Raw genomic sequence first — 15,097 nt, forward strand, 5'->3', positions numbered from 1 at the left:
TGACTATAAAAGTTTTAACGCTGACTCCTTCCTGACCTTTATAACTCATGATAATGAGCTCAGGATTAATCCAGAGGGCTGACATTGACTTGACACTCTCTGCCAGTACTTGCTATTGATCCCCAAAGCAACTGAAAATGACTGTAGTCAGCAGAAGCTTATACAAACTCCTAACAACTTGGATGTTTTCCCTTGCCTATGATAATCCTGAGCTACAGTCTTGAAACCAGTTATTTAATTCATTATCACAAGACACTGTGTTAATATGTAAAAGATACGTAGTGTTAATAGAGATTACTGTGAGGTTAACATCGCAACCAGAGGAGCTACAGTGCAATAGATGCTGCTTAATTATTGCTGAATGTTAAGCAGTAACACTGAGCAGTGTATTACAAAGAACTCAAAGCAAAGCTTATGCAAGCTTTCCCTTAGTGGAGGATTTATTTGTTGTTTGTTGTGGTTTTTTTTTTTTTTAACTTTAGGCCATGAAAATAATATTTTTGCAAAATATATTATTCTGAGAGATTGCTGTTATTTATACCCAAAGTATGGGTTTTCCTATGGAAAGTCTAATAGCAAACCCACATTATTTCCGTTAATGACAAGGTGCTATCAGAAGGTTTCAGAAAGTGCTGCTGTTTTTGTTGACCCGTTGACCAGGTGGCTATCATGGATGGCCAGACCCCTAAGAGGATCTGGATGGGAAAGAGGCTGCGGTCCTGAGGGATCCTTCCTTGTGTTTCAGGAGCTGCACCTGTATCACAAGGGAGATGACAGGGAGGCCTCTTTACTTGCTAAAGGAGTTTAGAATGCACACTTGCCTGTGCTGTTTCATGACTGCCCAGACATGGTGCTCAAATCTAAGTGCCAGCTTGAATTAAGTAGAATTATCTTAAAGACCAGCTAGAGTCTCAGCAGATAAGTGAATTCAGTTCCTCATACTGCTTTTGATAATTTAAGATTTTCATCCTTCAAAGGAAGTATCTAAAGCTGAAGTTTTTTGCATGGGCTGACCTGAGAAAGATAGGCTGGAGGGATCAGTGAAAAGCAGTACTTTCTTAACAAGCTTGTTAGTGTAGAAAAATAACCACAGACAGTGCTCTGCTTAGTGTGTGAATTTCAGGTTTGCAAATTGGTCTGTTTACTTGCTCTCTCAATATTTCTTACAGAGATGGGATCCCTTCTTAAAGAGAGCTTGCCTCCCAAAACTCTACATTTGTTGCAGCCTGCAGCAGGTGGTGCCCAGAAATGCGTGGTGATTCTGTTAAAGCAAAATCAAATGTCAGTACAAGGACAATGCAGAAAAAATGGGAGATTGATACAAACAAGAGACTGAAATAATAAGTGGAAAGGAAGGAAGGAGAGTGGTTTCAAAAGAAGGGAAAAGGGAGGAAGTTTACATAAAAAAATTTTCTGATTTCTGCTGCTCAGGACATAGCTACATCGGTGGCAGTATATGGTAACTGGCATACACTGGTGTTCAGAGAGAGTCATATTTGCTCACAAATTGTAGATGTTTTATGTTACAGGGACTGCAAAACGTAGTTGTTTTATGTTACAGGGACCAGTTTGAGGCAAGGCTGTAGAGCTGGGAACACGAAATCGGAAGTTACCCCAGTTTCTATTTATTAAGGGAGACAAGGGAACACAAACGCCTAAGGCATCCAGAGGATAAAATATTGTGGGTGTCTTCAGTTCCATCCATCCTTCAGAAAGCATTCACTACCCATAAACCAAACATAGGCTTTTGCAGGTACAACTCGAAATTGTGATGTTATGTGGCAGAGCATCTTCCTTACTATGCAGCTTATCCTTTTGCCTGTATTACACAGATTATTAGGTAATATTGTCATCATTATGGGCATTTCCTCCGTGACAGCAATTAAGTGAATTAAGCTATTACAGACATCTGTGCTGATCTCTAAATATGACTCACAGGGTGAAGGAAGTGTACCCTGAGCATGCCATTTCTGGTAGAATATAGATCTGGCTTACAAACAGCAAGAGCCTGATACAAATTCAGTATCACCAAACTGGCTGAGGCCAGGCTAATTTATTTTAAAGCTGCATACAGCTTTCATAGCAGACTTTAAATCACGGAAGACTTACCCGGTTTATGATTTAGATACACGCTTCTAGTTTGCCCAGACGCAGGAGAACTGAAGCAAACTTTATGGCCTTAAATCAAAAGTGTATGACAGGGTTTGAACAGAAACTTGGCAGCTCTGAGCTTTGCTTTGAATTTGATACCTGTTTGAACTAGAAATTTGAAGCAAACCTCAGAAGACAGTAGCTCCTGCAGATTAAAACTGAAGTGGTTTTCAGGAATCCCTGAGACACAAAACTTCTGAGAATCATAAACCTCTTCATTTTCTTTGTTATTTTATTGCTGGTACTTTTTCTGTCTCATTTGAGGCCATCTGTACTCCCCTGGAGAGTTTTGGCTGAGCAAAGTCTTTCAGGATTGACTCTTAGGATCATCTCAGATTTGCAAAATGTCTCTCACTGCAGCTATACTTTTGGCAAAGGGGAGAACATCTTTAGTAATGTAATAACTGCTGAAAAATCTTCTACCTTATTATTTCTGTTTGTTTCAGTTCCTATCTCTGGTTTCCATGGTCAAAAAGTAGTATTTCCAAAAGTAGCTGTTCCAAAACCTTCATGAAGACACACACTGTAACATCAGTAAAACAGAGCATGTCCTGCAAAACAGTTTAGGCACAAAGATGCTCCCAGTAGTAACCAATACCTTGCTGGGATTTGATCTTATGCCATAAAGTTAGTGAAACTGAAGCCTCCAGTATCGAGTAAGCAGGACTGGGTCACTTGATCCTGCCCTGAACTCAGTTCACTTTTGCTTTGTTCAGCTTGTTGTGGCTTGCCATATCTTTATATTTCATTTGCATTTACTTGGTTTTCTCTGACTCTGGCATGGCTAAGCTGATCTGCACCATCTCTACATTTGCTCAGGTTTCAGGAACGTTTTCAGTTATACAGCAAGGCAGCAGAGTCCAGCAAATCCTAGGAGATAAAGAGTAACACCTAGAAAACACCTTAAATTAATTGGTAAAGATTTTGTTAACTTGCTTTCCAAAGTGAATGCAGCACTGTGTTGGTACAAAGCAACTGGTGATGAAATCTGCACCGGATGTGACACTGTAGACTTTAAAAATTGTCCTGTATGAATTCTAATCTGCTTCAGTAACATTTCTGGATGAATCTGAATGACATGCATCACAGAATATTCAGCTGGACCGCAGAGTGAGATGAGTGAATATTTTTACAGCTCCTAGTAATTAAATTGTGATTGTTGCAGCTGCCTGACAGACTGCATTATTTTATAAAGCGTCAAAGCACCATAAAATGAATGACAAGTGAAGGGAAAACTGTTTTGAATGAGTCATAATGGCACTAGATATTCATCTTTTTCTAATAGTCCAATTATAAAGACTTGATGTTTTAATTGGTCGTCCAACCATTTAGCAAGAGATGTCTTCAGCTACTCAGTACGCCCTTGCTGACACCAGTTATCCTGGATTACGAGGCACATGACTGGCAGCAACTGTTGCTTTTAGAAGCAGAACTTAGGTCATTTATTTTACTACCAAAACTGAACATCAAGCCACATTTTCCTGTTGCTGGAGAGTAGACAAGTGGCTTTACACTGTCAGATGGAAAAATAAAAATGTGGGATTCTATACAAAATACTCCTTTGTCTCTTATCAGGCCTGGCATGGTTTGTTAGTATTATTGGCTGGAACTACCATGTGTCATCACATTTTAATGAAGCACCATGATTCTAAGGCTCACATTCACCAGGGGAGGGAAAAAGCTGAACCTTTCCAGTCAGTTCTGATGGCAGGCCTTCCTTCCATAAGCTGTAGGAATTCCCTTTGCAGTGCTACTCACTGAGTCAAGAAACTGAAGGCCCTTGCAACCTCTGAGTGCCCATCTCTGGTCTTCAGTTATTCCCCTACCTTACATTGGCTTTCCAGAGAGGAGAGAAACGTGAGAGGATGTGGGAACCCAGGCTTCCAGGCTCCTGTACCAGCACTCTGGTCACAAGTCAGTGCCACTTAACCCTAAGGCTGACGACTGCAATGAGAGGAAGAGGATAAAGGAAAAGAGATGTTACTAATCATCTGTGTTTTCCCAGTTATCAAATCTGCAGGAGTAATTTTTGGTTTAACCTTGAGACAGTGCCTTAATTCTGTGACATATTTTCTCTTCTTTTTCATTTGTTTAAAGGGCATATAACCATTACAAACTATTTGTTGAACTATTTTCCTGGGCTTGATATTGAGAAGAGGAATGCATTTGGATTCACAGCACTGATGAAATCTGCGATGCAGGGCCGAACGGAATGCGTGAAAGCCTTGATGATGGCAGGTATGCGGAGTGTTTTGCTGATTCTTTGTCATCGTCCAACTGTAAATATTAGACAGTCACACGCAAACACCAAGACGAAAATTGGCTTCTGGGCTGTTTACTCTGAGAGGTGTGGTGCAACCTGCCCTGGAAACAGGTGCAGCTTTTAAGTAAGTCATAGAGAAGGCGGTGAAGCCACACGCTGCGGGTGCAAGAGCACTCAGTTTGCCTAAGGAAACTCATCCAGGACCTCTCCAAGAGCTCTCAGGGTGTGATTCATTGTCTCCAGGAGAGTTCAGGGAGTGTGAGCATGAAGATTTGTAGACAAGGAGTTAATGAATTTCACAACACAGTCGGGAAAGACACAGAGTTTTGCTGCCAGCTCTGTGGGTGTGATGGTGGAAGGGTGCCTGATGGTGGTGGGACAACAGCCAGACCTCCATTCCACCTGCCAGCTGGGGCAGGTCCCAAGGCAGGGAGCAGACAGCTTTGGGGGCTCTGGTTTCTGTCAGGAGAGCTGGGTGTAGGGTTCATATTCCACAGGGGACATTGGTAGGAAATTTGGTGACATAGGAGTAACTTCACTTTCTAACGCCTCCAAGTTTGGTCTCCAGGTTTATGGGCACCAGGGCACCAGGAGGGCTGTATCTGCTGCAAGGAGGGAGTCATGGCACAGGCAGTGAGCAGATCCATCTGTGCCCATGTGCCTGTCTTCACATCTGGAACAGGAAACATGTTCCTTGCTGTTGGCTTTTGGCTGCAGTTGGATTTCTGGCTGTATGCATGGCAAGGCGAAGGGTCCTGGAGAGGAAGCTCAGAAGGGTGACAGGCACTGGGGGAACAGCCTCCGCAGGAGCAGTTCCAGCATACAGCACCTTTTAGCCACAATGTCGTATGGTTTTATTAAGTAATTGGTACATACATTATTAGCTAATAATTAAATAACGAGCACATACTAGTATATCTTCCTGTATTTCAGTTGCAGATATTTGACGCATATTAAATATTATGGAAATGGTAGTGGATTGCATGTGAATATTGTTACTGTCTAGACCAAGAATCTTACAGGTCCATTTAACTGAGACACCTCTTGAATAAGTAGTTCATTTCAGTCATTTTGCTGTTAGAGAAGTCTAAGTCCTCATAATCTGAATATTTTATCAAGCATAATGATATTGCTATTATTCATTTTCTTAACATCCAGTTTCTAGATGTTGATATGACACAGAAATGTTTAGGTGATGTGGTAACCAGCATGTTATTTTCTGCAAGGTTCTGTAGCCTCTTACACTGGAATCAAGGCTTTGGAATTGGATCATTCATTTTGGAGTTAAATTTTTGTGACACAGAACTATAAAATGGCTGCCAGAGCTCAAGTACTGCTAGACACGGGTGTACTTTCTGGACTAACACATAGTTGTGCAGACGTAAGCTCAGAATTTTCCAGTGCCACTTAAAAATTATCACTTAAATGAAAGTTAAATCCCAAGACCTTATGACTTGTCAAATTGACCTTACAGTGTCATGGCTTTCTATTGTTATCACTGCAGATCTGATGGTACCTTGTTCTTTCTGTTCTGGTCACTAGAAGCTATTTCACAACCTTTCTATCTTTGTAGATAATTCACTCCTTGCTATTCTATTTCTTGTACAAAAAGTATCGCTATCAAAGTTCACTATGTCATTGCTGCCTCTGGCATCTGGATAGCCACCTTCTCGTTTTCCTGATTCCTAAGAAGACAGAATACTGAGGAGAATAAACCTTTAGCCAGCCAGAAAATGGCTTTGTTAGCCTCCATATCAAGCTTACCTCCAGAAAGTTGTATCAGCCTGTTTGTGCATCGGAGACAGTGAGGATACCAAAGATCATCCATTGGCTAAGGAGGTGTAAAGTTACTATACTCTTGAGTTTCTAAATTACAGTTTATATACATGTTTTGGTGAGTATTTTGCAGGTCTTCACATTTTAAGCTTGAAATAGGGGCCACAAAGGAAGTGTGGTAAATAACCAGCACTCATTTTAATATCTGATTACTTTTTAGTGCTGTACCACCAGGTGAAAGGGAGGGAGGGAGGGAGGGAGCTGCTCATTCAGAATGGGTTTAGAAGTAGTTTGGGGCTTAAGGGATGATCAATGGCCGCTGACAATAAAGTGCTAGTTTGCTGAAGAAGGTGAAAGAAATTGTTTCTAAAAGATTTGGTGAACAAAACAATTTCACAAATAACCCAGCAAATGTCTATGTTAAAACATAAGAATGCATGGAAGTATAGGAGGAAACCACCCATAATCAGCTGTGAGTCTACTGGCACAGCTACAAAGCAGGTATGTGTCTTTAACAAAGAGTTACAGCCAGGAGGTTTTTAACCCAGTATCTGTTTAGTGGCTTGGGTAAGATCTCTATTGACAGTCACACACTTATGGCAATGCAGGAGGTCAGTAAAGGAAAATCGCTCACCTTCCTAGCTGCCTAAGCGTGGATTTAACACAATCAGATGGGGAAGAGGTAATGGCAAAGTGTGACAGATGGTTGGAGCTGGATTGCCAAAGTGACTGCTCCTTCCGAAATCTGAGTTCCTGGAGGGTGGCCAAGGTCAATCACTACAAGATTAAGGCGCTCTGAGACACTTGGCCGTAATGTTGCTTTTTCAAAGTAAGTCTTTGGAACATGTGAATTTGCTATTCATGAGTGCACAGCGGGTAAGGGGGGAGCCCAGTCACTCATCGGCAGTTTGTCACAGGCTGCTGCGCTGCCAGGAGCGCGCTGCTGCCAGCATTACACAAGCAAGCCAGCCTGAGCAGGAGCACAGAAATGCTGGTTGTAATTCACGTGTCAAGCCTCGCTGTAATCTCCACTGTAAACTCAGTCCTGCTTTAGTAAAGTCATTGGAGTGGCTGTGGATCTGGAGACTGGGCTTTAAACACTGTGTATAGAATGGGTTGATAACAGATGCCTGAGCTCTTTCATTCCCCGTCTTTAAACCCAGCATGTCCGTTCTGCTTCTCAAGGGACATTAAACCTTCCTAATCAAATAGGATATTTATATCCCAAAGGGGCATGTGTATTCAAAGTTGTGCTGAAAGTGATCTTCAGGGCAAGTTTCATAGGAAAATCAAAACAAGCGGCAAATGCAGTTTTCCTAAACGAAAACTTGTAGGCTATACTTACGCTGAAATGGTAATTAGTTCAAGAAGACTGCTATCGCATTTAAAAAGGGACATGACTATTCATGTCTCCTCCAGATGAGGCATTCTGCTGAATGACAAGTTTGTTCAGAAATGTCTCCTGATTTGTGCAGAAAATCAATACCACTATAGTAAATCATGCTTTAGAAGAGATTTTGTGATACAAAGTATAAAGTCAGCATTGATTTCTGTTGAAAGATCGTGACTTTAATACTCTGTAGTATTGTTTTCTGAGACAAAATTTCCAAAACACCTGGTGGATGCATCTGTCAGGGAGCAGCAGGAGTGGGCTTCTCCTCAAAGGGAGGTGAGCCAAGGGTGACAGAAAGGTACACACAGAGGCACTAGCCTCATCAGCGAAGATGCTCTTTGAAGAAACAGAGCAGGGCTGGTGACAATAACCAGGATCAGCCAGTACTGCAGTGATTGCCAGGCAAGTCTGTGGTGACAAGGCAAGTCCACAGAGACAAGGTAGGTCTGAGGTCAAAACAAGAAATTAAGTCTATGGGTCAGGGTCCAAATCAGCAAGGCACTTGGCCAGGCACAGGCACAGCTGCAACATAGCTCAGGCAGGGACCAGAGCTGAGCATGTGAGCTTCAGTGCAGCTCCCAAGCAAAGGTGGGGAGCCCCCAGTGAGCGCTTTCTTACACAGCTTTGTTTTTTCCACAACTCTGATCCAAGGTCTCTCAGCTGCGCCGTATTGGGGCTGGCATGTCTTTTCCCTGGAAGTCTTTTCCTTGAAGATAGTGGTAAGCAGGTGTTTATACCTCTTGCTCGTTTACAAGCAGAGCATACTGTTCACTAACAGTTGTATTTGGAGACAGTTCCTTTGGCTGCTGTTCTTCCTGTGGTATGCCTTTGGCTGTTACATGTACAACAAGGAACCAAATTCCACGTAATCTGCCATGTTCCCAGTCAGCTCCAGTGGGAAGGAGTGCAGGCACAGGCAAGTGTTGAGAAAGGCACAGGACAAGAGGCTAGCCTCAGATGGGAGGGATTCAGGGGGAGGAAGTTTGGGCAGATGGTTCAAAGACGGGTTTGTGGAGCAGGGGGACATGTCTTTGTGTGCCTTTGTTCCTCCCCTCACTGGTTTGTCTGTAGCTTCTGCAGTCATGAACTTCGTCAAAACCTGCTGCCTTTGAGATCTTGCAATCCTTTCTTCAGCCCACAGCTAATGGACTCTTTGATTTGATTAACCCTTCCTCTTCTTTCATCTCTGCCTTCCAGCTGGGCCCCATGCTTGACTCCTTGCAGTGCCCCTGTGCTTTCTGAGTGGTCCTTTCTGCAAATTTCACTTAAATTTACACTTAAAGTGAGATCAGCTGTTTTGCTTAGGGTCTCTCCATCCACATTCACTCCTGGTCTGTGTCTCTAGCATCCTCTTTTTAGGGATTATCTCAGAGACATAGGAATCTGGTACTTACGAGAGTTAAAATTGAGCTTTTGGTCATTGTCCCTATGGTCTCTTTTTTCGTCTGTTTTTCTGTAATGACAAGACATCCTTTGTGGGAAAGGTTAGACTGGACCCATTGCAAACTGGTTCTCGCAATCATTCCTTATATCTAGTCCTCCTTATGCTAGTTTGAAATACTGTCACCAAGATAATCCATTCTGAAAAAAACAATTTATCATAATGTTTCTCTGGTCTTTTCCTCAGGTCTTGGTCTCTGGACATCTCCCTCTTCCAAAGCAATGGGACAGAATGTCTTTTCTTTTGTGACAATATCTGTGTAGGTCAGTTTTGTGTTGACTGAAAATGGTGCTTCAGCTGATAAAGAAGCCGTGCAAGAAGTCAAGCATTGTGGCCCATTCATATCCCAGCTTGAAGCTCTTTCAAGAAACCCAGAAATTACCTAGAGGGCCAGTGATATGTGTAAACCACAACTGAACGTTAAAGAGCTCAGTTATGTTGAAAGCAGCTGGGCAAAGTGCCCGTGCCTGGCCCAGGGAATGTGCTGCAGACTGCTGAACAAAGTCTCCATTCTGGAGTGTGCAAAGCTCCCTCTGAGACCACTCAAAGTTTAAAGGCAGAATGTAAAACCAGGGGTTTTCAGCTTAAGAATGTGGCTGCCTGAAACCAGAGAGTATTCACTCATTCTCCTATTGATTTCATTCATTCACCCACATACCTATCTAGTGTAAAACATCAAGATGTGTGTGCCCAGGTGGTATGCCCAGGATCACTTGGGTGCTATGCAAAGGATATGATGTTCACTGTCAAGTCCTCGACACATCTCTGAGATCCTTTTTGACTGGCAACACCAAGCTAGTTTTTTGGACAGGTCTTTTGTGCCCTTTAACATTCACCAGCTGTAATGTATTGGGTGTTTGCAACAGTGCCTTGCTGACTCCAGCTTGCAAACCCACTTGTTGCTGCTCATTGTTCTGCAGCAATCCTTCCAAAGGTGCACTCTGCACTGAGCTTCTGCCATCCCTTACAGAGCTCTTCTGTGTGAGCAGAACTAGGCACATGCCATCCTCACTGACAAACACCCACAGTCCCACCCTAATACCAGAACTGAGAGGACATTCCTGCAATTTACTGCATGCCAGGTAATGTGACAGCACTGGATATAGTACTACAGAAGTTGTAAAGGGTACGGTAGAGCAGACCGGGATGCTTGCTCCTCCTGTTACTCTTGTATCCTCTCTTCAGGCAGCCAGGTGGCCTGGAGGAGAGTGGAACCCCACTTGAAAGCAAAAGAGTGAAGAACAAAGGCAGAAGCCCATGTGAGGGAGCTTACGGGAACATGGAGAGATCAAAAGGAAGGCAAAGCTGGGAAAGGATGCAGAAATGTATGAGAGAGAGAATGGTGATGGGGACAGATGTCAGAATTGGATGGATCATAAACTGGGAATAGGGGGAGGACAGGCCAAAAGATTATAACCACTAGAGATTATTTCTGTGCAGGACCTAACGCTGTACTTTGAATGTCTATGCCTCTGCTGTCTGGCATGTGTCCCAGCTGACTCTTATGGCTGGTCCATTTGGTGATAATAGCATGGTTTTGTTAACAATTACTTCATTTCTTCAGGGCTGGTAATCTAAGGTGAATGAGAACAACTGTTCTGGGCTCAGACTGAAGGTCCATCTCTGACATGTATGGAAGCTTTCCTTGTACTTGATCACCCTTGTCACCATCCTCTCAACTTTCCCTAATTCTATAATCTTCTTTCAGAGATAAGAGAACCTGAATTGTACACCTGGGGTTTTCTCTGTTTTTTCCCTTCTTTTTTCCTTCTATTTTTTAATGTCTTTCTAGAAATTCCTTGTCTTTTATTTGCTGTTTTCACCCCTAGCGAGCACTGAGTGGATATTTTTATGGAACTTGTGATCATTAGCCCACCATCTCTCTTCTGAGTGGCAGCAATCAGTGAAAAGCCCATTATTCTGTATGGGAAGGATTTTTTGTGTACAGAATTGTTTCTATTTTTGTCACTCTGTTCTTGTGAGCTCAAGTAAATGGATTTTAAAATGGTAGGTGACATTCAATGCAGTTGAAATTCATTATGTCATCCTTTGCGTTGTTTTAAGAGAATTCCATATATACAACCTTAGCTTCTTTTATTTTTTTTTTAATAAAACAGGAGTTCAGAAAGTCAGGAACCGGATTTCTCCTTATTGCATGTTCATTTTGACACAAACATTGTATGTTGTAGTGACATTTTCCTGCAGGGATCTGCCTGATTCAATTCTGATCATAGGAACAAAAGTGCGGGCAGTTTCAATAACTAACGCCAATTGTTTTTCTTTTCTTTTCTTTGAGGGGCAAATGTTCATGCGACTGACCCAAGCCGTAGACTGACTCCATGGGAATGGGCTTGTTACACAGGAAGATCAGAATCTGCCTTCATCATGCAAAAGCTGATGGACAGGCCATGCCCAGAACAGGTTTGTGATCAGTATAAACCAGAATGGCCAAAGATGAAGGAACTTCTTGCCAAGGCTGCAGAGCCAAAAAGCTGTTTGCAGAGGATTTCTGAGTGCATGAGGGCAACTCTCTCATTCCAGTCTTTCTATGGCCCAGAAGAAGATGGGGTCCTCGACCACATGGTAAAGGTGACAACAAGCTTGGGCAGTCCTTTCATTGCTCTGTCATGCCGGACTGTGTGCCCAGGCAGCCCACCTTCTGTGGGAAAACGCAGGCTGGCTGTGCAAGAAATCCTTAGGAAGCAGAGAGCCGAGGAGATCCGATCTCAGGACAAAGATCACGTTAGCAGCTACGAGAAGCTGTTTCAGAACTCCAAAGTCACACTGATCCCTAAGAAGAAGGACCGACGAGCCAGCCTGCAGCCCATCAGCCTTGCAGTCTCTCAAGTGAACACCATAGCCACCAGGAAAGCAAGCCTCTTGCCACTCCACCTGCTTAGACGGAGCAGTGTCAGGCCGGGATTTGTCATCCCCAAAGTCCGTATCAGCAAGGCTCCTCCACCCACTTTCCAACCAGAAAAGGCGAGAAGGAGGAGCAGCGCGAAGGACGACCCCTATTTGCAGATTCCCAAATGGAGGTACAAGGAGGTAAAAGAGGAGCGGAAGAAGGCAGAAGAACAGGAGAAGAAAAGAGCAGCAGAGGCTCAAAAGCAGAGGCAGGTATCTCCTGCCAGAAGCAGGACCTGATTTAAAGGCAGTTGTTTAGAAGGTTTCAGAGCGGTTAGTCTTGTTATCTGAGCAAGATAACAGATTGAATGCCTTCATGCATGCCCACTGCTCGTGGAGCTGGAATACTGAATAATGGCCTTTCAGGTGCAGAAACAGGGCAAGGGCTAACCCACAGTGTGTCTGATGGTGGAGCAGGAAGGTAATTTGAGGTGGAAGACTTACTAAGTTTACCTGCTGTTGGTAGGAATTCTTAAGCGGTGCAGTCCTTTTGCGGTTTCCTTTTTTTCCAGCTCCAGGTGAATGACTGAGAAACAGCTTGAAAAACAATATGACTGTGAAATGATTGTATTTCATGTTTGTTCATTTTGTAATGGACAAAATGCAGGAGTTGTGCTTTTGACACTAGACATTCCTCCCTCTCCTTCCTTACGTAGACGTATTGCAAGGTTTTATAGTAATAATGAAAACTTGAAAATAATGAAAATAATGAAAAGTTTAAAGTATACTACAGTGTTGGTGGGCAGTAAAAATCCAGGTCTACAATTGTTTTGAATATACTAAGCACTTTATTTTAATTCCAGTAATCAAAGTTTAAGACAGGATAGGTTTTGAACTGTACAGCTCTATGCAGTCGGTATGGATGCAGTTCTTAATGCTATTGTTTGTTCTGTTGAATACAAAAAGGGCTGCATATGAAACATTTCTGTAATTGAGGTATTCACATCCTCTTCAGGTATAAATCGGGGGCAGGGACTGATTTGTTTGGAGCAAGAGAGAAGCTGAGCTAATTTTTGAATGCCACTGTTGCATGGGATTTGCCTCTCCCATTAAGTTTCCCTGTATCTGCTACCTTTGTCTCCTCTTTAGTCTCAGGGAATATTTTGTTATTGCATTTAACTATGATATAAGGGAGATGGTGAGCCACAGGTGGGCTTTTATTGAGGTTGATATTTAAGTTCCTGTTAAAAAAACCCATCAGGTTTATTGTGAACTTTCCCAGATTATAGCTCGGACAGGAAAATTATGCAGCTTCCAGAAGTTCAGGCAATTTTCCGGGTATCAATCCAGCCATATGCTATGAACATCCAGTCAGAGATGCAGTATCGGGCAGCTCGGCCACAGATGTTTGGGAAACTGTGCCAGATGTCATTGTGAGCTTTGGTAGTTTGCCTCTGGGTGCCTGGAGAGGGCAGTACCTCATCCCTCCACCTCAGCACTGGGAGAAACCTACCTTCCCTAGTAAGAGTGCATCTCAAAGCGGCAGTTCCCACAGGTTGCTGCAGGTTCTTGTGGTCCACGTTAAGGTTTCATTTGGTTTCCCTAGCAGTCTGAATGGCATGCCAAACCCTGGCAAATTCTGATAAGGGTGGGCTGTAAACCTTCTTCAGCTGCTTGCTGAAGAAAGACACCATTCGTAAAAGTAGAGGTCAGACACCAACAGCGAGTCACACATGCTCAGGCTACGTTTTTTCTCAGGCTTTGCTCCTGTTTGAAATTAAATGTGCTGTGGTGTATCATCCTCACGGTGTTGCTCTGCTGGAGCCCAGCCAGCCCCCAGCTGCTGCTGTCACCAGCTTCCCCCTTCAATTAAAGGGAAGGAAAACTTTTCCATCCTTTACTTCCACAGCACAAAGGCTGGCTACAGTCTCACTGAATTTGTAGTGAAATTGTGTGTCATGCGAGAAATAAATTCAGCTCATGGAAAACTAGCACCCAGATTGGTGTTGGTAGCTAGCGCCTGCAGGGTCAGGGCTTGACAGAGGTTATGGCAGACATATGAAACAAGGATTTTTCCACACAGCCTGTTCTTTGTACCTCTTGCTGGAGTAGCTGCACTGGCTAGACTGCATTGCCAGGTAACCTCCCAGGTCAGAGCTGGAGGAATATGCACGCTGCTAATAAACCTCCCCAGCCCTGTGAATACAAAGCAGATTTTAGTCTGCAAGTGCATCAGTGCTGTGCAGTTCATAGGCACCAATTTTGTAATGGATTTGGTATGACCAAAATATAAGATGAACTCATTTCTTTGGAGACTAGGAAGACAATCTTTTAGCTGTCTGTGGCAAACATATCAGGATGGATTTTGAATTGGTACACTGGATTAAACGGTTTAAGTTTTGTTTACTGCCAATCCAGCGTACTGACGATTTACCATTCAGATTCACTATCTGAAAAGCAACCTGTGCTGCAGGTGAACACTTGAATTTGCACTCTCGGTATCACTTGTAGGAGACATACAATTGACAGGTGCTCTCAGGGATTAACGTACAGCATGTTAAAATTAGGGGCTGAAAATGAAGCCGGTTTTCTAACCCTTTGTACTTTAATGCGTATATGTGTATAAGTATGTGATATTTCCATTAAAAGAGGTACAAGCTGTTAAATTTATTTGGTGACCTTATTCTTCGGAGTGGTTTGAGAATGTTGCCTTTCACTTTTCAGGAGATGAAAAAGCCCACCCTCTTTCACCAATGGACTGATCAGCACCATCACAAACATGTGTTTTACAATGCTAAATACACATCCCAAGCTTAATACACACCCCAAACTTGGCAAACTGTATGCCCCAAATCAGTTCCCTACCTATAAAATACCTATATAATTAAGTTATATTAAATATATGTTATATTAAATTTAACCATACCCATAAACCTACCTATTGGAAACACAGTTATACGTACGTGTCATTCATATATAACAGGGGTCCTCAAACTACGGCCGGCGGGCTGGATACAGCCCCCCAGGGCCCTCAATCTGGCCCCCGGTATTTACAGACCCCCCGCACCCCCCTGCCAGGGGTTGGGGGGGGAAACCAAGCAGCCGCAGATGGCTGCCTGCCACTTCATCTGCACGCTGGCCCCCTGGTTAAACAGTCTGAGGACCCCTGATATATAAAGTAATAGATGTATATATAACATCTATATATATTCATCTATGTTTATAA

General features: G+C 43.1%; 1 protein-coding gene across 1 annotated transcript in view; it reads left to right on the plus strand.

Moving 5' to 3' along the window:
- ANKRD33B (ankyrin repeat domain 33B) overlaps positions 1–13,118 on the plus strand; it is a 46,573-nt gene extending 33,455 nt beyond the window's left edge. The window contains exons 3-4 of the mRNA XM_055706197.1: positions 4,249–4,389; positions 11,321–13,118. Of these exons, the coding sequence (XP_055562172.1) occupies positions 4,249–4,389; positions 11,321–12,171 (992 nt within the window). The 3' untranslated portion in view covers positions 12,172–13,118. The remainder of the gene's footprint in view (positions 1–4,248; positions 4,390–11,320) is intronic.
- The last annotated feature ends 1,979 nt before the right edge of the window (positions 13,119–15,097 follow it).

Source organism: Falco cherrug, chromosome 3 (assembly GCF_023634085.1).
Source record: "Falco cherrug isolate bFalChe1 chromosome 3, bFalChe1.pri, whole genome shotgun sequence".
Classification (NCBI taxonomy): Eukaryota; Metazoa; Chordata; class Aves; order Falconiformes; family Falconidae; genus Falco; species Falco cherrug.